General features: G+C 33.1%; 1 protein-coding gene across 2 annotated transcripts in view; it reads right to left on the bottom strand.

Moving 5' to 3' along the window:
* The window catches only part of DACH1 (dachshund family transcription factor 1), a 429942-nt gene that overhangs the window by 8690 nt on the left and 396246 nt on the right, over positions 1–25006 (bottom strand). For both annotated transcript variants that reach the window (XM_042927656.1, XM_042927663.1), the window contains one exon: positions 24537–24605. In XM_042927656.1, the coding sequence (XP_042783590.1) occupies positions 24537–24605 (69 nt within the window). The remainder of the gene's footprint in view (positions 1–24536; positions 24606–25006) is intronic.

Raw genomic sequence — 25006 nt, forward strand, 5'->3', positions numbered from 1 at the left:
ATAGACAAACCAGTAATGAAAGCTGGGCTGAAAATATGCAGGGAAGGCATCTGAAGATCTACAGATAACTATGGTTAATCTCCGCTGGCTTGAAGTTATTTAGTCAACTCCAGCCCTAGGCAAAATACTTTCCCAAATGGCTAGATCAGCTTAAAATATTTCATTTCCTCTGAGAAGTGACATTCTTGCTGTCTGTATCTTAAAGAATAGGCTCTGCCTGAATTTTAGGCTCAGTGATGATGTTGATGCTCTCTGTGGACAAAGAAGAATTTGTTATCAGAGATTAAGATAATGCTGCTTTACTGGATGCTAAAGGTCTTTTATTCTGCAACTCAAGAATCTTCCCCAGTTGGGGTAGAAATCTGGACCCTGTGGTTCCATTAACTGATATCTATGTAGGAGCTCAATGTTCTTAAAACCATACCTCCATGACCACAACTAAACAAAATTGATTAAAAAATCATCATCATCAATTGTCTGCTGCTTATCTATGCAACAGGGAACAGGCCATTCTGTACTTAATGTTAAGAAATCATCCCTCTGACAAAATGTTTTAACCATGAATAATCAGCCTATACTCATGGAGAGGGTTTGGATCCCATATATTGTATTACTAGAACCTAAGTGTTGTTACAGCTGCGAGTCATAGGATTCAAACTTGTCCCCTCAAGTTGCTTTTACTATGCCAACACTTAAAAAGCTTCGCTATCCTAGGGGCACTCGGGTGGCTCAAATAGTTATGTGTCAGACCCCTGATTTTGGCTCAGGTCAAGATCGTAGAGTTCGTGAGTTCAAGCCTCATGGTCCATGGGTTCAAGCCTTATGTCGGCCTCTGTGCTGACAGTGTGGGGACTGCTTGGGGTTCTCTCTCTCCCTCCCTCTCACTCTCGCACCCTTTCTCTTTCTTTCAAAATAAATAAGTAAACTTTTTCTAAAAAAATTTTTAAAAAAGCTTCACTATCCTAGAGAAATTGATTAAACTCTGGCTATAATATCCTTAATAACAGATAACATACCATATGATGTTGTGTATTTCTAGTAACTTGAACATTGCCTGGAATCTGGAGAGAACTATCAAATTAAGATCACAAAATGAGGGGAAAATCATATGCCCCTGAATGCATACCTTGAGAAAAATACAGTCTCATGTGGGTGGTATATTGGCTTAGAATATATAAGCTGAGCCTACTCATGAGGAACTATCAGATGAAAATGATAAACATTCTATTAAGACTGTATTCTTCCAAATGTCAATTTTATAAATTTTTTAAAGTCCAAGGAAGAGCTCAAGATCAAGGAGACTAAAGAGGAAATAACAACTAAATAGAATATGTGATACTAATTTGGATTCAGTAATGCTGTAAAAATGCTATAAAGGACATGACTGGGTCAAAGCACAAAATTAGAATTTCAACATCAGATCAAATAAGAGTAATGTGTCAATGAAGTATTCACTGAGATGATAATTATACTGTGTTTATGTATAAGAGAACACCCTTATTTTTAGTAAATACTTCCTATGTATGGGTAAATATAGCAGGTAAAGGGCCACGATGTTTACAATTTATTCTCAAATCCTTCAGAAAATACTATACAAATAGAAATAATTATAAAGCACATGAGACAAAGTATCAACAATAGATGAATCTTGGTAAAGGACATACGAGAGTTTTAATAGTTTTTTAAAATTTTTCTGAAAGTATGGTTTCCTTTCAAATACAAGTTAAATAAATAAAATAGTTTGTCTAAATGATACAAAGTTTTAACACTTCACTGATACCAGCTATTTGTTAATAACTCATTGAGGATATACACTCTCCACTATCCACATATACTATTTCACTGATTATGTAGAGAGTATTCTCATAGTAAATATTTTCTGCTTAACAACTAGGCTTTTGAGAAATCCTATTCAAGTATTAGATAGTAAGACGACACTTAGTGATTTTGTTAATAGAGTTCCCCCAAACACCAGATTCAGTTTCATGAAACCTACTGGACTGAGGGTGTGGACATAAGCTGGATTCTGGTCTATTGGTCCATTATGTTTTAATTGTAAATTTACAATTGTGAAGTTTATGAAGTCTGCTTAACTGTATTACCTGTTAGGATTATGCATCTAATGTGCATTTGTTGGTATAAGGAAAGTACTGTTCTGATTAGCTGTGTTTGAAACACAGTTTATTTTTTTAAAGTTTATGAAAAACAAAAAAAAAAGGAGAACACAAACATCTTTAAAGTTTTGTTTCTGTAAACAAAGAAAAATTATATTGCTGGTAGGTCTACTTTGGTAAAGTATTTGTGTGTGTGTGTGTGTGTGTGTGTGTGTGTGTGTGTGTGTTCTAATTAAGCATTCATTAGTAAGAAGTGGGAAACCATCACAGTGGTTAATGTACCAGCAAGTGAGAATGGGGTGCTTTGTACTTAGGTTACCTTGTCCTGATTTGGAAGGTGAGACCTCCCAACTTCAGCAAAGTAAAGCACAGTAAAAATCTCTCATTACTTTCTCCATTCTTCTATTCATTTCTGGAATAAAGACTAAGACACAGGTATGTAAGGAAATAATCATTTGAGGGCATATCTGAACCTGAAGGATGAGTGGATAAATTATCTACTATGCTTAATTAAAACAGAAAGTAGGAAAAAAAGTGATTTTATTTGATAAAATAAGATATTGAAGGAAAGAGAAATGGGTCTTTTAAACCAATCATTTGTATCCTTCAGAATTGCAAGACACAGTCAAAACCCTCAGTGAATAAACTTTTCAGAATAAACTTACGTGTTATCTCTGGGGGAAAAAAGGTGACAGAAGAACAGCGCTTGCAGACCCTAGTGAGTTTAAGTTTGGAGGGAAAAATCATCTTTCTTTTAGAAGTTTAACAGTTACTATTTTTTCCCATTTTCTCTAGCATGACTAAATAAGCTATTTTAATAAAGTTATATTTGTTTAGGGAAGCACCTGTAAGTGAATTAAGCTCTAAATCTCTAGAGCTTTATTTAACACATTTATACAATCTGAACCAAAATATGGGTCTAGTGCTAAACTTGACAAATGACAACCTTACATGACAAAGTCTCAAATTTTTTAAATAAATATGAGAACTATTTTAATGAAAGAAATGACACTTTTGTGGAGAACAGCTTTTCTTTATATCTTATCTAATAGAATTATCAACTGTTATTTAGACAGTAGGTGGGTAAGAACAGTAACATGTTATACAAGAATTATTAAATAATGTAAACCTTAAAGGCACTAAATTTCAAAATTAACCCACAAAAGATCAACCCAGAGAAGTGTAAAATTATATTAAAGAGACAGACTAACAAACAGACAAGAAAATGTGTTGACAGAATGATCATACCTAAAGAAAGAATGTGAAAATCGATAAGAGTGTTTGTCTAGAAATGTAGCCTAGAGAAAGCAGTTAATCTGGCAAGTTTTACAAATGCTCATGAAAGCACCTACCAGGGATAAAGTTCCCTTTAAAGATTGAGGTACACATCTGATCTACCTTTAGATATGTTTTTGCGTCCATAAAATATTTGATTATATAATACTCCTTGTTCCAATCCCAATCTTGCCAGATAATGTGACAATCTTATTTTCTGCATGCATAGTCACTTTGATAGGAATCTATTAAGATGGCCAATAATTCATCCTGCCTCCTAATATTCTCATACTTGTGTGGTCCCTGTCTCCTTTAAGTGTGGGCTCTACCTAGGGACTTGCTTCTGATGAAGAGAATATGGCAAAAGTAAAGGAAAGTCACTTCCAAGATTAGGTCATAAAAACCGACTTTCTTCCTGCTGGCAGGCTCTCTCTCTTTCTCTCTCTGGATCTTTTCACTTGCTCGATCTACTGAAGCAGGTTGCTGTGTACTGAATTGCTCTATGGAAAGTCCTTGTGGCAAAGAGCTGATGGTGGCCTCTGGCCAATAGCCAACAAGGGAACCGAGGCCCTCGATCCAACACTCTTGAAGACAGGAGGCATGCCAACAGCCATGTGAGAAAGCTTGGAAGTGGATCCTGCCTTAGTTGAGTCTAGAGAAAACTGCAGCCCCTTCCAACATCTTATTGTAGCCTGGGAGAGACCTCAAAGCAGATGACCCAACTAAGCTATTCCCAAATTCTCTCGAGATAATAAATGTTGTAAACCACGAGGTTTAGAAATAATATGCTGTGCCACAGTGCATAATTAATACTCCTTGCTTTACAAGGAAGATGTGCTGGTCAATGTCACAAATAAATACTTTGGTTCTGTGACTTACAGTGTTTTAGTATAGTACCTCAGTTTGCTTTCTTCTGGAACACAGAAAAGATTGATAACCCAACTCTGGGTCATTTTGAATTCACCAGGCCAAATGCCACTTTGTGAGTTCTCTTGGAAGGTTGCCTATACTTCAGAGAAATAGCAGAACCAACCTGCATGTTTGCCAGTACAATATTGTCTTACAACACCAAACTAATTTTTAAAAAACTCTGACTTGCTACTAATGAAATGGATTATTCTATACTGCAGAATATTTTTACATCTTTAGAGGATTTGTTTAGCCTTTTAAAACTCAATATTGTATATATGTATATCCATATCCATATATATATATATAAATACACATTAAATATGTATATACTCTGTTAAGTAGAAGTAACTTTACTTATATTACCTTAGGGCAATTTGATTTACTGGGAATGAAAAATAGGTTTTCCTTAAAGATTGATGATCTTATTTCATGATGTATGGTGGCCTCAGAAATAAAAATGATAATTGTCAATAGTCTAATTCTTGTAACAAACTTGTCTCAGAATAATAGTCATTGTATCAAATAGTTGACCCAATGTGACAGAACCAACCATCCCAGGAAATTGTAAAGCTCCATACTGCTGAAGCTATTACCATTTAACAAATTACCAAAAAAGAAAAAGGACCAAAAGAAACAAAAAAGATTCTAGATCTCTCTATTAAAGGCACTTGGAAAGATACGAGATTGAAGAAGAAACCAGACAACCTTTTTAATGTCCCTCCAAACTTTTGATTCAGTAGTGGTGATGGGCTAAGTTCAATTTTGATTAAACCTGGTATCTTGCAATATTCGAAACTGTTGTTTATCATACTGCATGCTTCCCAAGGAAACAGACATAATTCTTTTTGCAAACTGATCAGGAAATATCAACAAAACCAGCCACAAACAATGACAAACGTAAGCCACTAAATGCTTTCTAAAGTGGAAAACAATGAGAAAACAAACAAAAACGACAAAATGTGCTATCACAAAAATATGCAATGCTAATAGATAACTTTACATTTTATGAATCGCCTCTGTCTCTAGACACAAAGAATTTCAGGACACATTTGAGCACTCTGGACTGACTTACAATTTATGTTTAAGTTCCAATTTGTTCTCAGCATATATTAAATTCCATGAGATTGTCAAATTTCTTTAATTCGATTTCAAAAAATAAACACAAAAAAGTCTACAAATAAACATTTAAAGTATAATGTAATAAATGTGCATATATTTAAGAAGAAGATAAATGCTGATATATGTATATTTCATGCCTAGTGTCAAATTCTGCCCTGGGTCATGGTAACACAGGCCACTAGTTCCATCACAATTAATAGCTTGTGGCTGTGGCCACTGTCAGTATTTCCTTATTTTCCCATCACTACCAATTGTGACATGAATAAAATTAACTTATATGTCACCATGTAGATCATTATATCCTGAATTAAGGTTAGACTTCTAGAAGCATTATGAATTTAAGGAACTCATCTAGGCTTATGTCAAAACTGCTTTATAGTAAAATCTTTATTTTCCCATCAGAGAAACTATAGGTTATTTTTTTAGGGCTAATTCACAGTTACACTTAGATAATACCAAATTGCTCAGCCAAAAATGCCTAATTTTATCTTAATATCCTTGATTAATTTCCATTGGGCAAACCTCAGTTCTACCTCTTTTTAAGGAAACCTATTTGTAAGCCTTAAGGATATTAACTTGTAAGACTTGATTAATAAATACTGTCTGTTTTCCCACCGTAATAGCATTTTGGTGTCTGTATGAAGAGCTCATTTTAACAGCTCTCTTTAACAGGTTGGTTTTTTGCTACTTCAGTGGTCGGATGAGAATTCTTTCAATGCTTCAACTCTAACCAGACACTTGATGGCTTTATTACCAAATGCTTTACGTATTGAAAACTCATGATGCTCCTAAAGCTTAAAAATATACTGCAGGACAAGTATTATTTTGGTGTAACACACACTTGGTTTTGATAATCCAAAACACTCTTACATGAACATTTTTTTACTTACTTACCAAGTCCAAAGAATAAGTGTAATTTTTACTTTTCCCTTCATCAAAATAAGAATGTATTATACTGTTCAAATGATTGCAAAGAATATGTATGCATCAGAGGGAAAGCTAACAATGAGAGTAAATTATTGTTGCTTTTTTGTTTATGACTCTATTCAATGTAGTTTGATTACTTGAAAGGACTGATATCCAACATATTGCCATATGAAACAATATCATGAAAAATACATGTCTCTTAATGCAAGAGTTGAATTGACAGTTTGTCATAGGTAAAATCTGCAGAATCAACAAAGATGCAAAATAAATAAGTCAAAATATGAGTTATCTAATATACCACTACGTATTTTTAGCATTCTCTATTCTAATTTTATGTACGTAATCTAGCACTGTAATTTTTTTGGTCCCAGTTTTATTACATTCACTATAATGGACAAAATTCAACGCTGAGTAATCCATCCTTTCTGACTGCCATTAAAAAAAAAAAAAAGAAAGCTACTTTATGTTTTCTCTATTAAAAAAAAACTATTAGGTCATTCATTACAAATAAGGATGGTAGAGAAATGTATTAACTCAGTCATTTGAGCATTCTTTCCTTCCTAATGTTGCATTTGTTACTCTTTATAGTAGCCTTTTCTTGGAGAGGTGGCTTGACACTCTAAAAGAATGACAATATCAAGATTAAGCAAAGAGATTCTACATTTTCAACATAAGGCTTTAATGGTGTCCAAAGCTGTATCTCTTGTCTGGTCCTCATGTTCAAACTACCTCATACCCACGCTCCAGCTTCACATTCACCTGGATGCTTACTTTACAACTCTATCTAAATGCCCCCAATGACCTGGATCTCTTTCCCTGACTACCTACTTCGAATTACAATCAAAAAGAATGAAATCTTGCCATTTGCAACTACGTGGATGAAACTGGCGGGTATTATGCTACGTGAAATTAGTCAGAGAAAGACAAAAATCATATGACTTTACTCATGTGTGGACTTTAAGAGACAAAACAGATGAACATAAGGGAAGGGAAGCGAAAATAATATAAAAACACGGAGGGGGACAAAACAAAAGGGACTCATAAATACGAATTACCAACCACTGTTTCTGAAGTCATATGTTGTTTTCCCCTTGTCCTTCACTGCTCACTTCCTCTTATTCCTTGCACAACACCAGAACTCGAATTCTCATTACCTGACTTCTGAGTTCATTACATTCTTCTTTATTCTTATTCTAGACCAACACTTCCCATGCAATGTTTATATTGGACTTAGGACTTAATATGTTAATTTCAGGTATAAAACAAAGGGGACCAGATTTTTTCATATTATTGTGCAGTAATAATACCAATGAAGTGCTTAACGAGAAAATTTATTTTCTTTTTCATTTATATTTTATTTATTTCAGATATAAAACAAGGGGGACCAGGTGCAAAACAAAGGAAAACAGATAAATATGCCTAAATATTATTTCGGTATCTGTTTAATGCCATACTCAGAAGCAAGCATAATATTTATGTATCTCCCATTTGAGAAAATTATATAAAATATGTCAATAATATGGCTACTCAGAAGATTTAGACTTACATATGTAGACTTAAATGAATCGTTACCAATCACCAATTGGAATTAATTGGTTTGTTTATGTTCTGCAAGTACTTTTGTTTACATTTCAGAAGCACTAGATCAAAGCCGTACTTCTTTAGAAGAGAATGATAGATCTTTTATATCTTAAGGGAAAAACAATAACATTTTCTAAATTTCAGGTTCAATCTGTTAAATTAATTTTAGGCCTTGAATACAGCTTCCCAAAAGTGTACTAGTGAGTCCTTATAAACAACAAAGTTAAAAATAAGTCCTATTGGAAAAACTTCAAAGTATGACTACCTAGAATGTTTATAGAGTATGTTAGTTTTTAGATACAGAGACATACACGTGGGTATATGATTTGACTATATTTTGATTTGTTAAAGTGATTCCTGGTTTCCTATACAAATTTAATGTGTAAATATTTCATATTTCTATATAACTAAAATTTGATTTTATTCCTACCACCTCTGAGCAATACCTGGACACCCACAGCTTTATCAAAAAGTATTAACTCAAGGCATATTTTACTAGAATTATTTATGTATCTCTATATCTCACTAGGTCAACTATCTAGAAACGATATCATGTGTTTTCATTTTTTAAATAGCCCCAGCACTTGGTGTATAAGCATTTGTTAAAGTGAATTGGTTACAACAGATAGATTTACCAAGAATTAGTTACCAGAGACAGTTTGCCAAAGTTCATTCCATGAAATATTATTTTTAATTCAATAAAAAGGTTTTGTAATCAGATGATTTTAGGAAATGCTAATTTGACTTTTAAGTGAAATATATCAACTTTAACATAGGACTTTTAGAGTCTTTAGAGTATTAAAAATGAACTTCGAAAATTCAAGAAGATATATATTTTTAAATGACATTCATTTTTCACAGATGGCCATTTTTAAGCTTTGTTTTCCCAAACTGTTCATGAGATGATTCTCAGAAGAAGACATTGATATCAGTCTAGAAGCCATGTTGGAGAAGCATGTTCATCTATGGTTTTTCCATTCCATACTGCAGTGAAGATTTCATAGCAGTTGCAGTGGTCAGAAGGGTTTTAAGAAGAGACAGGAGGTGACACGTATTTATTTTAAAGGGATGAGAATAGAAGTTCTAAGGTTTCATTAAGATTTAAATTTGTGATCTTGGAGTCTCCGTAACTTTCCTTGTTTGTATTCTGTATTTATTTACTGATTAGCCTAACCATATGAAAATGTGTACCTCCAGTTACTGGTTAGAGAGGGAGAAGACAAAAACCACAGTAGAGAAGAAACTGAAATTAAAATTAGCACAAAAAATGATTTAAAAATGTCTAGTTTTATATATTCATATGTTTGTCACATTGCTAACTCATTTCATTCAGAAATCATACATGCTGCAATAGTTAAAAACAATAATCAAAGTCATTGATTTCAAGGCTCAGTAATCTAAACTGTCATTGATCCATTAAATGTTGCTAAAATTGCATGTATACTTGGTTCCTAATATTACACCCTGAAAGTGTTAAAATATAAAAGCTTCGGAAGAATGACATAAAATTTCACCACTTTGTTGGCTATAAAATTTAACATTAAAAAAATAATTGGAAGTGTTTTTGTATTTCCTTTGTTTTGTAAAAACAACTTGCAAAAGGAGCCTATTGAGTTGTGATAATTCACAGCCTTTCTAGGTGAATTGCTGGGTTTAAAGAAATGTCTGTGTTCCAATTTTCTCACAAAGGAATAGAATCATATATTGAAATACCTTTCAAAGCAAGGCAACCAAGAACTGCGTTTGAGATCAAAATGGACAATTACACCAACTAAATATTTAATCATTAACTTAGAAATCAATTCATATGTGACTTAACAAAAACAAAACACAAAAATCTAGCTATACTGAAACTTAAGTCTATAAACATCCTAAAAATATTGACCTAATTTCGGTATGTTTATTTATAACAACTCAACCATTAATTATCATAACATTTTTGCTATGTAGATAAATGCTATCAATATTTTTGGAATTAGTTGAGACTTTATCATGGATGTGATATTATGAGATGAGAGAATGTGGAAACTAAGCTAAATCCTGTTCCCAGCTTTGTATCAAAATGAGATTTGATCACCTGTTAACATGAGAGCTCATATTCTTTAGTGTCTTTACACTTTTGGATGGATAGTCTGTTGGGGATTGAGCCACCCCATTGAGTCTGTTGGGGACTGTTGATGATTTGACACGGGTAACTTTTCGAAAGCCAGTGCAATCAATCAATTCAGTGCAATGGATTCACTGCCTTCATTTGCTATATTAGTAGGTGTAACAAAAAGCAATAAGCCACTAGTTAAATTTTGCATGCATTTTAAATCTTTTTTTTTAAGTGTATTTAAGAGTGAGAGAGAGAGAGAGAGAGAGAGCACATGAGTGTGAGCAGGGGAGGAACAGAGAGAGAGGGAGAGACAGAATCCCAAGCAGGCTCCATGCTGTCAGCACAGAGCCCCATGCAGGGCTCAAAATAAGGAACCAAACTGTGAGATCATGACCAAAGGTGAAATCAAGAGTCAAAGGCTCAAAGGACTGAGCCACCCAGGCACCCCTTGTCTGCATTTTAAAATCTCATTGTAGGACTTCTACAAATAGTGGAATAATATGACATGTAGAAATAGTTTTTTAGGGCCCTAGTTTGATTCTGCTACTGGTAACCCTTGGAAAGTTAGTGCAAATATATCACAAATCTCAACTATATCCCATTCAGGAAAAATAAGAATTATAAGAAATTCATTCCAAAAGATACATCATAATCATATAAATGCCATGCCATTAACGTTTTTCTTTTTATATACCATGTTTACTTCACTCTTTTCACTTATTGAGTCTTGGAGATATATTAACCAGAATTGTATTTCTTAGTGAAATATAGCCTATGAGCTATAGTATATAATTCATCAACCTTTTACATTGAAGTACCTTTTGCAATTCTTGAAATGTTTCTCATTCTAATAATTTAAGTAGTATAATTAGAATTTGCAAAATAAATAATTGGGCATTTCTAATCCTTTGCAAATATCATACCAATTAAGTGCCCAACACAATGGGATTAATCTGAATTGCAAAAATTTGAAGAAACATGGGGAAGTGGGCCTCAAAATTCTATCTCAAAAGTATGTCGAAAATCAAAGCAGCTAGTGGAAGTCATTGCACTCAATCTAAAAAGCTTGGAGAGCTGTTCTCTTTACTTGAGACTTTTTTTTTAAGCTTATTTATTTTAACAGAGAGCACATGCATGTGAGCAGGGGAGGGGCAGAGAGAGAGGAAGAGAGAGTATCCCTTGATCCTCACATACCAAACCCTGAGATCATGACCCGAGCCAAAATCAAGAGTCAGATGCTTAACCAACTATGCCACCCAGGAACCCCTCTTTACTTGTGACTTAAATGTTATTTTTAATTTTGTTTATGTGTTGACATAACCTGACATACTATGATTTTTTTTGGATTGAGAGAACTTTTCTCTATTATCAAAGACCATAAATAAATATTTATCTTACTCAGACTTCCACAGCATTTTAAAAAATCTATACTTTTACATAAAGTTCCCTCAGGAAAGAAATATAGTAGTACTGAGTTTATGGTCCCGCTTCGGCAACAGTTGACTAGAACCCAGAACCATCTGTTGGGTTTTGCAGAGGAATATACTTTCTGTTCCCATTGTCTTACATCTAATCTTCTTCTCATTTGTGAATTTTTTCTCCATTCCTAACAGTTTATCTAGAGATAATGGCTCACTGAGACATTTCATTTAACATTGCTGGATAATTTATAAAAAGCAGTCAAAAGACTATGATAACTTGAAAGAAAATAGACCTAGAACTATATTAATCAGTAAAAGTCATTAAGAAAAAATAAAGACACTGAAATTATAATGATAAGTAAATATCATTTCATCATGAAAATCAAATAATTAGCTCTTAATCTGTTAATATGGGAATTTCATAAGTTAATATAACACCATAGTATGGAATCAAAGTTAAACACACCAAACCTGATTATGTATGGGAATAATTTATGGTCTAAAATCTCCCCATCCAGTGCTCTTTCTCCCAGGGAGAAATAAATAGAGAGTGAGAGTCAGATCCAATAATTTGTAGCCATCATTCATGGTTTTATAGGTGTAATTAGTAAGCTTAAGTGGAGATTTACTATCTCTCGAGTATGATTATATATGAATTAGAAGAGTCTGAAGTTGCTCCACACTATATGAAAGTACAAACCATATTAAGAGAAATTTGCCAAAATATAATAAAAAATTAAGACACTCTAACACTTCCATCTTAAATGAGTCAAGAATAACTAGTTTATCTTTTATTTGATTTGCAAAGAGATAAATAATCATACTGAATATGTGGCTGCAAATAAATGTCCCCAAACCATATTATTTAAATTGACATAAATATTGAAATTCACACTCTGTCATGAATTTTTTAAATGCCTTGGAAAATCTGGTAAATATAATTTGCATTTTCCAGCTTAAAACATGCTAAAAGAAATAGCATGTGTCACATCTGGAAAAAAAATCATTGGCTTAAAACAATTTTAAGATCCAAATCACGTTTATTTTTTTACCAAAATGAATACTATTGCAGGTATTATTACATTAAATTTGTACATAATTGTGAAAATAGCAAAGTCTTTTAGCATTTAGCCTCTACCAAGCACGTTCTAAGTTCTTTACATACATTAATTCACTTAATTCCATAACAACTCTGTGAGGTAGATATTATGATCATTGTCTATGTTTTACATATTAGAATGCCAAAAATCAAAAAGTTTAATTTACACACTCAGTGTTATACAGATAATAAACATCAGTGTGGTGATTTGAACCCAGGCAGTCTGAATCCAGAAACCATGTATCCATAATGTACCATGGACACATGACGTGTATGTGTAGCATGTGTTATGATATCAATAATAGAACAGGTCTTAGCAGTTAAAGTGAGTTACCAGGGTCACAACATTATTGAATGGTAGTTTTGACAGTAGATTATGACTCTCATTCTACCACTGCCCTCCTAAAACTAAATCATCTAAATGTTAAATTTTAATCCTTAGAAATTAGTTATTTATAAATAAATTCTTAGAGTTAATGCTAGGGAAAATCTGTTTGGGCATTTCTTTTGTAACTGATTACTGATTATTTTTGTAACCTGGTGGATTTCCTTTTTCTTTTTATATTTGGGAAAACTTCATGAGAAACTGCAAAACACGAGAGCAGATGCAGGCCTAAGAAATGTCCATTGCCTAATAAAAATGCCTTTTTACCTCCCTAAAGATGATCCTGGAGGAAACCAAAGTCAATTTAACTGATTTTATCTCATTACTAAACTTTACGCGGAAAGAACCATATATTTGCATTTTGAATCTTAATCCTTATAAATTTATGCCACCCTCATTATCTGGCTTAACATTTAGCCACTCATAGCCACTTCATAAATTATCATGAGATAAAAAGATTGATGTCACGTAGGAGCAAGGCATATGGAGTCAAAAGGACTCAGATGTCCTGGTTCACATTTTGATTCCAAGCAATCCACTTTATGTTCATGGGCCTCAGTTTTCTCAAATATAAACTGGGCTTGTAGTAAGAGAAACAAAAAATAATGTATGTGAGAAAGCTGTGGCCACCCAGGTGCCCCTCGCCTGCATTTTAAAATCTCATTGTAAGACTACAAAGCAAACACTGAATTGCCTTAGACAATGTTGACTGATGTTCTTCTTTGGAATATTCTGTATCACGGTTGCTTCAAAAAAGGATAAATATCATTAACGAATCAGCAATTTCCCTTCCCTTATGTATTTTTACCTTCTGGGCTCTCTCCCCCCACACTCTTCCTGAGCTCTCGTGAATATGTGCTCGTTGGCACTTGATGAGAGTTTGAATTTCATCCCTTCCAAGGCACCTCTCTTGGTCTTTGCTATGATCTCAGCTTGTGAGAGAAGAAACCCTTGCTGCAAATCCCGATCAGTCAGATTTAGAATAAAGTTGGAACTGTGGAGCTTCTGTCAGGAAATACTGTCAGTCTAGCAGTTGTTAATAATCGCAAGTGGATTTTAATGGACTAATTTCTTTGAACCAGTTAAAATATTTTCAAGCAATGAACCATTTCCCAAACAATGAAACAGACTGATTTTTCTCATATATAAGAGAAAAATCTCGCCCACTATTTCAGCCATAAAAATAATATTACCATTGAAAGAAATGATTGGGCCTTTGTAAACCTTACTTTTAAAACCAAAGAGCTATATTCATTTATTCATTTACAAAATGCTTTGCCACCTTTCAGAAAGTGAAATTGGACTTCCTTTTTAAGTGTCACTGTTGTTAAAATGATACTGGATGTGAAAAAATGTGTTTGTTTTTCAGCTGTTGTAAGTCTAAAGAGATTTTTCGAATACTTCAATTATAAAAACATTTAAAACATACAAACTTGTGCAATTTTTATTTTAATGAAGATGAGAAGTTCATTAAAGAAGATAAATATTTCATTAGATGTTAAATAAAACAAAGAGATTTTTTGGCTTCTCTCAGCACAAAATTCCTTTGAAAGATTAATTAATACATGCAAATTATGCAAATTAGACCCATGCAAATATTTTATGAAGACAATTAAGGGAACCATTAATTACTGCTTTTTTTGCTTCAGTGAGATTCATTCATTTAATTTTAATTTCACTTTAACTGTTTTGATGTATAATCTTGCAGCTAAGAACTTTATCTTTCCTGGCGGGTCACTTAAACTTATAAATTTCATCAAGTGAGTGCACAGAAATCTGTAAAGATATTCTCTAGACTATGTTTAGTATCAAGAGAAATTTCTGACACAATGCACTCCCAGAAACAGGGAAACTGGAAGGGAATGTGAGCTCATTCTTGGACAAGGTTCAACTGCTGGAAAAGCAATTAATTTGCTTTGGCTGTGCTAATATAGGGGAATTAGAAAGTGTGACACAAGACAAATAGAAATAATTAGTTCTCCAAAATGATGTTCTCATTAATATGGTTCGAACAGTCGAAATAAAAAACATTATTGTGGCATGTCTGCATTCTGTCCCTAACCATGGGAGGTGGAATAATGCACCATAAGCATTTTTACATTTATAGTCTAAATGATGATGTTTTATTTTTTTAAAGAAGAATTTATAGCAAAGGGTGTTATATATCTTGAATATGTAAACATACACATGCTATCAAAATTGATGACATACTTTCCATCACCAGGTGTTTATGTACCAATTTTTTATTTTGTGCATACAAATCCCGTAATTCAGTGAATAGACTTTAAAGTGAGGGTTCTTTTCTGTAACTTCAATATTTTCAGATAACTTTTATAACTCCTGGATTATAAATAACATTTTTCAGAAAATAAAAATCTATTTATGTTCCACCTCAAAGAAATTACTGTGAATATTTATTAAAGGTTCTTTTAGAACTGGGCTACTTTTACTGTGGAAGGGTAGATACAAAGACAGGAAGCAGGCTATGTGAATATGTACCACTGGAGTTAGTCCTCATTTATTTCTAAATGGTAACCTTCTTCAGCTTTAGTAGACTTTATGTACACTTTCTCTTGCAACAATTGTCAATGAGCAAGTTAATTGGATAGAATGGTCATCAACTCTTTCCTTTGGTAAAAGGACTGAAAGCAAAGAACTTATGTTAAATAAATTTTTCTTAAATCTGAAGATGAGAATATTCTGTCTAAAAAATAAGATATCAATGGAATGTATTGATCATAAAGAAAACCCAATTTCTTCCACTGTCTAGTATTCATAATAATAAAAAGTATCATTAATAAAAAGGTATACAATATTAAACAGACAGAGGCAGAGGCTTATTTTTCTACCTATCCTCCGACATTTCTCTCATTCCTACAGCCACTCACTGTTGGTACAGAACTACGAAAAGTTATAAGTGGACACACATCATCATCGACATTTGTTGAGCTCTTTACTATTAAATAAAAATAGTAAACCCACAGATCTTAAAATTAAAGTTTCTTTCTTACAAAGATAACCTCATTTCATTCATCCTGAAATTCATAAATTCCGTACTTTCTATCGCTTAGTCCACACAGATGTATGTTATGCCTTCTAAATTAGGATCATTTGTGAATTTCATTGATATACTCTGTTTAACCACTGTTCCACATCACTAATTATGATGTTAAGTCAAAATGGATCTAGCATTGATCTTTTGGGCTCCCTGCTAATATCTTTCTCAATTTCCATTTATCACTGTTCTTTGATTATGGTCTTCAGACAGTATTCAAGGCAAGCCACAAACACATTCATGAAAAAGCCAATTTAACTCAACTGTACTATGCTAACCAAACACTATATTTTCTGTAAATAATTGGTCTGTTTCAATATTCAATTACAATTTAGTTGTAAAATGTCCTTTTTTTAACCCTCTTTAAATCTCCAATTCTAATTAATTATTCCTGATATTCCCTATATCCCCTGAATTCTCATAGAAGCTACCATCTATCATACTACATTTACCAGGAAAAATTATGTCAACTATATTACAAACCAAGTCCAATCATTTTGCTTTAATTTAATCTGCATAATATTTGGGCAATGGAGTAAGATTTGAAATCACAAAACAAACACAGTTCAACACAAACATAATAATTAGAATCATGCTTTTACCCATAAGAACGAAGAGTTTAGAAAGCTAGGTCTATGGAAATAATATGTTGAAAATCCTTTTATGTAAGTAATAATTATAATGAACTATATCTTATTACTATTTTCAGCAACTTCATACTTAACTGCCCACTATGTCTCATTTCATGTATAGTTAGTTTAAATTATTTAAGAAGCCATTACCAACAAAAACCGATAAAAGGCTTTCAGCATTTGGTGTTTAAACATAGCCCCCTGTGTTCAAAAACAAGATTTACTTTTTATACTTCTTAAAAGAATAAAAATGCTTCTACTGAAATTATAAGAAAACATTATCCTAAAATTTTATAAAATATCCCAATTCATGAATATCTCTGACACTTTCTATTTAATAACAACAACTCTGTCTAGTTAAATGAGTAGTTAACAATGACCTATGATAACTATGGAACAATAGTCTGTTTATTGGTTACAGCCTGCAATCAATATCAACTTTTGTTCAACTTAATCAATGCTGTCTCAAATTGATTAGCTGCATTGAAATGCTGCCAAACACCAGAAACCAGTGCCAAGAGACTAGAAGTAAATTTATTATTGTTTTCTTTTGTTCATAGTAATATAATTCTAATATTTATTTTTTAAGATCAAGAAAAATAGATAGAGGCAATCCTGATAGTGATTACATTATTTGTAAGTGCCTCAACAATAGTCAATATGCCATGCGAGCAGCAGAGTTTTGATGAACTTTCTCTTTTTCCCCCCTTTTTCTTTTCATTCTTTTCTTTTTTCTTTTGTTTTCTTTTCTTCCTTCCTCCCTGCCTCCCTTCCTTCCTTCCTTCCTTCCTTCCTTCCCTTTCCTTTCTTTTCCTTTCCTTTTTCCTTCCCTTCCCTTCATTCTTCTTTCTTTTTATGAAACCTTCCTCTGCCCTCTTTTAAGTTAAATAAAAACATCTTTAAATATGAAAAATTAGATTCCAAGAGCAATAATATTCTTATAAATTTCTACAAACACTCTACTGTGGGACCAAATCATTATATTATAAAGAACAATTTTCTGAAAAAAGAAAAGTAAATTACATAACAGAGTAATAATAGCTTCAGTGTTTAACAGCTAGTTGCTAGGCACTGTAAATATGTTAAATCATAATAATAAAATTTAATGTTAACAGTTAAGACTTAACTGTATGCATACCCTTGCCCAGTATATGCTGAATGCTTTACATAGATTATTTTATTTAATCCTTCTGAGCATCCCTCTGAGGTTAAGCAATTACTAAAGGAAAAAACAAAATAGTGAGGCAGAGATTTGAATCTCATTCTCACTCCTAGCATTTCCTAATCGCTAGTTCTGTAGAGGTGCCTAGAAAGCCTGCACTCCTAAGTTAAACTTAAGGGTCTTTTCTTTAAGTATTAAAAATAGAAATGTGCATAAGAAAATTATATGAAATTAAATTTAAACAATACTTCCAAAAAGATTTTAGAAGTCCTAAGTTTAAGTAACTTTCAGTTAGGACCATTAGAGGGCAAAAGTCTTGGAATACCATTTAGTAACTCTGTTCAAACACATACAGCAAAAGGAAATGAACAGGTTCTCCAAATGTCTTATATTCAATCACAACTGGATTTGTGTCTGATTTTAAATTGATCTTAAGCTCATTGCATGCTATGTGGCAGGGATGTAGATAAATCTTTTATCTAAATATGATTAATTTCTTAGTATCTTATATCGCCTCTTTGCTTTCTTCACTTAGAGTGAGTTTTCCCCAGGGTGTCTGGAAGTGTCTATAAACATGGTATAGGCATAATGATGGATTAAAACTTAAAAAGCTGGAAAATAAACTTTTTTTTTCCTAATCTTGTATCATTCTCTAGTAGCTGTCAGTAGACTATTTTGAACTTCTTAAGCCATTAGCAGACAATGTGCTAACTATTCAAATTGGGTCACAGGACTGCAAGTGTTATCCTGGAAGAGAGAGAAGTGAGTTCAGACAGCAAGACATGGAGGATAGAACAAGGACTTTGGGGTCATAAACATGGATTCACATGTCTGTGACCTCACTAATTCATAGTGCAAATGTGAGAATGTTAATTAGCCACTATGAACTTTAGTTATCTCACCTCTAATGTTTACTTATTTATTTTGAGAGAGGGGGACAGTGTGAGTGAGGGAGGGGCAGAGAGAGAGGGACAGAGCTCCACATGGGGGTCTATCTCAGGAATCCTGAGATCATGACTGGAGCCAAAATCAAGACTGGGACACTTACTGACTGAGCCTCCGAGGCACCCCACTTATCTCATCTTTAAATTAGAATATATAGAAAGACTCAATAAATATCAGCTTCCATCCACGTCATGATTTTAATAAGCAAATACTTCCATTTACTATATAATATCCCTAAGTCTAAATGAAAGAACATGTATTACTAGGAAATTCATTGAGTGTTAAAACATTTGATTCAATTAAAAAAATTTTGATAAAAGATACAATTTCCACTCATAAGAAAGATATGCATTATGATGCTTTGTAACTGTAAGTTGCTAAACAAATAATAATAATCATCACATATTTTAAAAGAGCAACAAAAGCACATTTTAGCAATCCTAACCTAAAACAATCAGGATGTGAAAAGCAACTGTACTGAGTTATATTCCCAACTCTGATTAACTCATGTTATAACCTGTAACAAGTATGTGCTCTCCCTAAGTCTCACTCTCCTTGTCTGCAAAATGAAGAGATTTAATTGATCTTTAAAGTCCGTTGCTAGAGCTAAGGCAATAAGCTCATGTAAATGTGCTTGGCATATCAGCCTTATTCCATAAATATTTGTTGAATAAATAAATAATTTTTAAATTATCTTCAAATATCTAGGAAGCAGAAAGGAGATTTTTTTTAATTGGAAAAAAAAAAGATTGTTAATATGAAGGCCGGTCTTTTATGTCCTTTTATTGGAAGAATATTTGGTTTGCTATGATCTGAGATCAGTCAAAAAAAAAAAAAAAGAATAAAAAGCCAAACAGTTCTGATTATGGCCATTGGATGTAAATAAAAGAGATGTACTTTCAGGTGAAGTCAAGATTTTGCAAGCATGAATTGAAGATATTCTAAGACATCAGAGGAACGACGGTCCACATTTCCATTGATTTTACCAATTCATTTTTGGTTTACAAAGACAGGTTTTCTTAAATAAAAGAAGCCAAAGCTATTTGGAAAGTGAACCTTTCAGACTCTGGGAATGTATAAAATACCCAGGTAAAACAGCACTAATCCGTGATTCTAGAATGTTATAGTTTGTGTCTATATATTGATAACCTAAATAATTTATGGAGAAGATTTAATCATGTAAAATTATAAGAAGCATAAGGTTAATGTATAGTAAACAAAAGATAAAAGTATTATTTTAAAAATGTGACTATAGCATGTTAAATTAAATATAAATTTAAAATGAAAAAAAATGAGTGTAAGTGAATCTTCACAGAATCCAAATCTTCAGTCAAGTGTGCAAATAAGAAATAACATTACACATACAAGAAGCACAAACATACATACATACATACATACATACATACAAGAAGCATAAACACATCTTGTTAACTCAGCTATCAGGTATGAAAATTAATTCTGCCAGAATCTGTAATTCTGACTTTCCTAGTTTGAATTATACTATCCTTCATTTCCTCGCATCAGTCTCTCCAACCAATGTCTGAAAAATGTCAGATATAATAGACATATTATAGACATGTCAGAATAATAAGGACCCATCTACAAAATCAAACAGGTCCTAAGTCATCAGTGGTTGATACATTCCTTCACGATATAGCAAACATTCAACACTGTGAACATGGCACAAACATCTGATATACTCAGATATATATGTCAAGCATACAGGCACTAGGGGCACATTAGTCACCAAAATAGGCATTGTTCACATTCTGTTCAGCTACCTTCCAGAGAGGAAGAAGACCTTGAAGGAGGAACTACAAATGCACAGCAGGTTATTGTGGAGAAGAGAAAAGTAGGATAAGAATCTCAAAGAAGAGAAACTAGACGCCAGGGCCAGGGAGTTGCTGCAGGGGCGGTGGTGGAGTCTGGGCAGGATTCCTGGAAGCTGCCACTTCTATAATGAGACTTCAAGGATAGGTAAGTAAACGCAAAGAGGAAGGAAACATGTCCCTGATAGGTGAAGAAAGATTCGGGACTTTCAGGAAATCGAAAGAACATGGGAGGATTCGAGGACGAGGGGAAAGAGTTGTATCCAGTTTGGTGGGTGAGGGAGGGAAATGTGTGCTCTGCTCTTCCCTTACTATAAACTAAGGAGGATTCTGCATCAGACAGGCGAGGGCTTGGGTTCCCTAGGGAAGGAACACTGGATGGAGACAGGTTGGCAAGGGGTCACAATCCTTCAGGTTTTGGGTACTGGACCTTGAGGCCTCTGTCAGAACTTGGGGCAAATAAAAGTTGGATATTACCTGGAGCACTTAAGAGGTGTCTGAATGGGCTGGAGAGATATATTTTATCAATTGTCAAAACACATATGTTAAACCATTTAAGTGGGTGCCATTGCCTATAAAGAGAGATTAAAAAGAATTTAGCTGGAGAAAGCCATCATATTATAGATTTGGCTGCACACAGTGTGGGGATGGGTGGGGGCAGAAAGGGTTTTGGTGGATATTTATTAACTAGTCCAAAAAAGTGTTCCGTAAGTATTTATATGAACTTTGTCTACTCTGTATATTCAAAAGATCTTACAAAAAGCTTTAAAGTAAGATAAAATTTTCCAACACAAATCATGACATATAAATCTGTAAGACTCAAGGCATGAGAGTTAATCACCATATAATTCAGCTCCTGAAACAAGTTGTTTTTTTAAATTTTTTGATGTTCATTCTCTATCCATAATATCTCCACTAAACTCATGAATTTTGAGTTGCTTACGAGAAACACCAGCAATGAAGAATTTATCCCTGTGTAGCATGAGATGATTTACTTTACATATCACAAGTAAGTAAATTACTTAGGGTCTCTTTGCTCAGGAATATCTTCCAAACATCTTTCTGGTTTCCTCCTCCCCTCTCGTTTATAGTTTTACAGAAATGGTGGTACTAAATGCCAATGAGGCAATATTTAGTCTAATCCAAGGTGCTTATTTGGAGGTAATTACCTGGCACTTGAGCGGTATTTAAGTGCCCAACTGCTAGGTGACTAACTCTTGGGCCAAGCATGGCATTTCTTTATTGCCAGAATGTTAAAAATAAATACATGAGAAGCACAGAGAAATGTGGGTTTCCTTTGTCTTTCCTAATTAAGTTGAGTTTATTTTGGAACAGAGAATAATTTCACTTATGGTTGAACCAGGAGCAAGAAAGAATACAAAGAGTATTATAACACCTGGGCTTGGGGACACCAAGAAAGAGAAAGGCAAATGGAGAAAGAGACTAAGTTCGTGTCATTCTTATATTGTGAAGCAGCAAGTGCTCACGGGCCCCCCAAATGCATGACACAGACCATTTCACAAACTAGCAATGGATTCCAATTCTTTCTTTGCATTTCCTGTCGTGCTTAGACTCAGAATTTAACTCAATGTTTTTTTATATTTGATTTCTTCTGTTCACAGTTCATTTTGTTCTGTGTTCCTACCATATTAATCTAGTCTAAGGTGTTTTTTTTGTTTGTTTTTGTTTTTTAAAAAAGCTTCAAAGGGCTAAATGAGCTTATTTAGTGGGATTAGAGTAGCAAAAGATGATCTCTTTGCTCTGCCTGGTATTTTAAATATCTTGGGTGGTACAACTGCTGTTGAAATACCTTTTTAGCAATTAAAATATAAAAATACAGATTCATCTATAATTTTTTATTACATTTGAGAAAAAATCATATTATCTAATTAAAACCGTGAATATTAGGTGTTTTGTTGAAAATGAATTGTGCTTTTGAACAGTATAATAAAACTATTAAATCTAAGGATAAGTATGATAAAAGTAGAGTATTATTGATTATTCACATTAGAATTCAGGAACACATATTTTTAATTGACCAGCTGAATGAATGAATGAGATGATTAAGATTTTATATTACAACTAAAGCAAAGCATTAAATAACTCCATAATCATTTATATTTGGCTTTATATTACTATGTATAATTGTCCTTCAAGTGTTTTATTGCCTTAATTATAAAGTTGTTTGAGCAGGTTTTCTTTGTTACTCAACTGAGAGCATTCTGGATAGCAAAAAGAAGGCAATTTATAATTTAAAATTTACTCAGAATAAGCAAATCACAATAGAAATTGAAAGTAGTCAATACTTCAACCTTATACAGCAAGACTTTATCCATATTAAAGTGTATATTTGAATATATGTGAATTTTACAAATTCAAATTAATAGAATTATAGCCTAATTGATGACCAAAATATTACTTGTAGAAAATTCCTGGAATAAACATTATGTCAACCACGCAAAATGTTTAATCACTGCCTAATTGCTTCTTAACATTGAAAACATATCTTCCATTAATGTGCAGGAATATATTCTATCATTTTTCTTGGATTGAGTTTGACAACTTTGAGGATTCTTTAGATACCAGATAATTTATATATCACATCTACCTGGAGACTCATGTGCTTTCTCAGACCACTTTGTCCATTAGCTAAGTTAGGACATGAGTGGTCTGTGAACACACAAATTAGGGCTGATATTTACATTGACCTTATTGAAGTTATCATTCCTGATAAAGAGGACTGGCTTTGATATTACTCATTGGTTAATATGTGTATGCAATTTTTAAGAGAGCTGCAACAGAAATCTTATGATTTTAATAAGATTATATGCATATACACGCACATAATTTTGCTGATATCCATAATGCTCTAAAAAATAAGACTTTCTTAAATGTACAATTGCATTAATCTTATATATACAAGGAGATGTCTTGCAATAACATATGGTTCGATCCTCAGGATTTAAAATAATAATTATCATGGTTTTTGGTAAAACAAACATAGGCCAAAATATTCTTCAGGAATGCTTCTTCAAGTTTCTGATTTTTACTTACTGCATATCTGATACTTTACAAAAGTATATTTCCTTTACTTTAAACCGAAAATGGCACATTCGTAGCTGATTAAGTAGCACAATTAATGTCACACAATATCCCCAAAATGATTGAGTTTAAAATGCAAAATAAAAGCAATTGGGAGGATTATAGCAGTTAATCATTTTAGGCTTCCCTTTGAAGAACCATCTTCATTTAAAATAGAAAACAAATATTCTTTTTACTGTTTAGTATTCATGTTGTTAGACTGAGTTTATTGCCTAGAATAGATGTTAGACTATAAATGTTACCTTCAGATTTTGTTCTTTCCTAATAGTGTGGTCTCGGCAATATACATATTTAGCTCTTCTGAGTGTTTAATACAACTCCCTTTAGTATTCTATATATGATTTTGCTCAGCATATTTGTGTTATTAAAATGTATATAATGGCATACAGAACATTCAGGAAATCCACAGAGGACTAAACAATCTTATTTATTGTTAACATTCAACCAGTCTATTTTGCATGTACCTTGCCGTATCTGTCACAAAAAAGAGAAGGAGAAATTTTCAAATTTAAGAACTACCTATTTGATTAACCCATGCTTTTATTCACAGAGTATAGAACTTATAAGCCTTTCCTGCATGAGATTGGCTTCAAGCATTCAATAAAACACATTTACTATGTCCAAGATTAAATCATACATTGTTTAAAATTAATTATTCCTTTTTAATTGCATTGTATAAACAGAAATGACCTGTTAATTTAAAGAAAATCTATCAGCACAAAATGAATTCACTCATATAAACAAGCAAGATGAACTTGACCTTGTTTGAACTTGTTTTGATGTGGCCCAGATGGTAGGCTACATGCTTGAATAGCAGGCTAAAGCTGAGGAAAAACTCATATAGCAAGATCTAGATTTATAGCCTTTTGCAAATTCCTACCTTGTATTGTCCTCTCAGCATCTGTTCTGCTGCCACTGCGGTCAGCCTCTATCTCTGGGGTCAGAGAGTCTAAAAGCACAGAAAGGTAAGAGTGACACATATTTCATTTGATTCTATTGTCCTTTAAAAAAAGAGCAACCTGTTACTTTGGTGCTGAATTAAAATTACATAAATCTGTGTCATCTTGTAACGGTTGAACAAAGACCATAACCGTAAGAATCATCGAAATATTTGAATAGATAAATAAGTACCGCAAAATTGTTCATAACAGGGGATAGGGAGTGGGAAGTGCTCAGATTAATATTTTAGCCTATTTCAGTAGAGACAGGTTTGGTTAAACAGAAAAGCAAGGTCAGGTCCCAGATACTGAAGTTAAGTAACAAGACAGTGAAGGCACCTATGAAATAAAGCATTTCTCCAACACATGTGACTACTTCCCACCAGGGTCTCAGCTACAAGCACAGTTTACG

The sequence above is a fragment of the Panthera leo genome, chromosome A1 (assembly GCF_018350215.1).
Source record: "Panthera leo isolate Ple1 chromosome A1, P.leo_Ple1_pat1.1, whole genome shotgun sequence".
Classification (NCBI taxonomy): Eukaryota; Metazoa; Chordata; class Mammalia; order Carnivora; family Felidae; genus Panthera; species Panthera leo.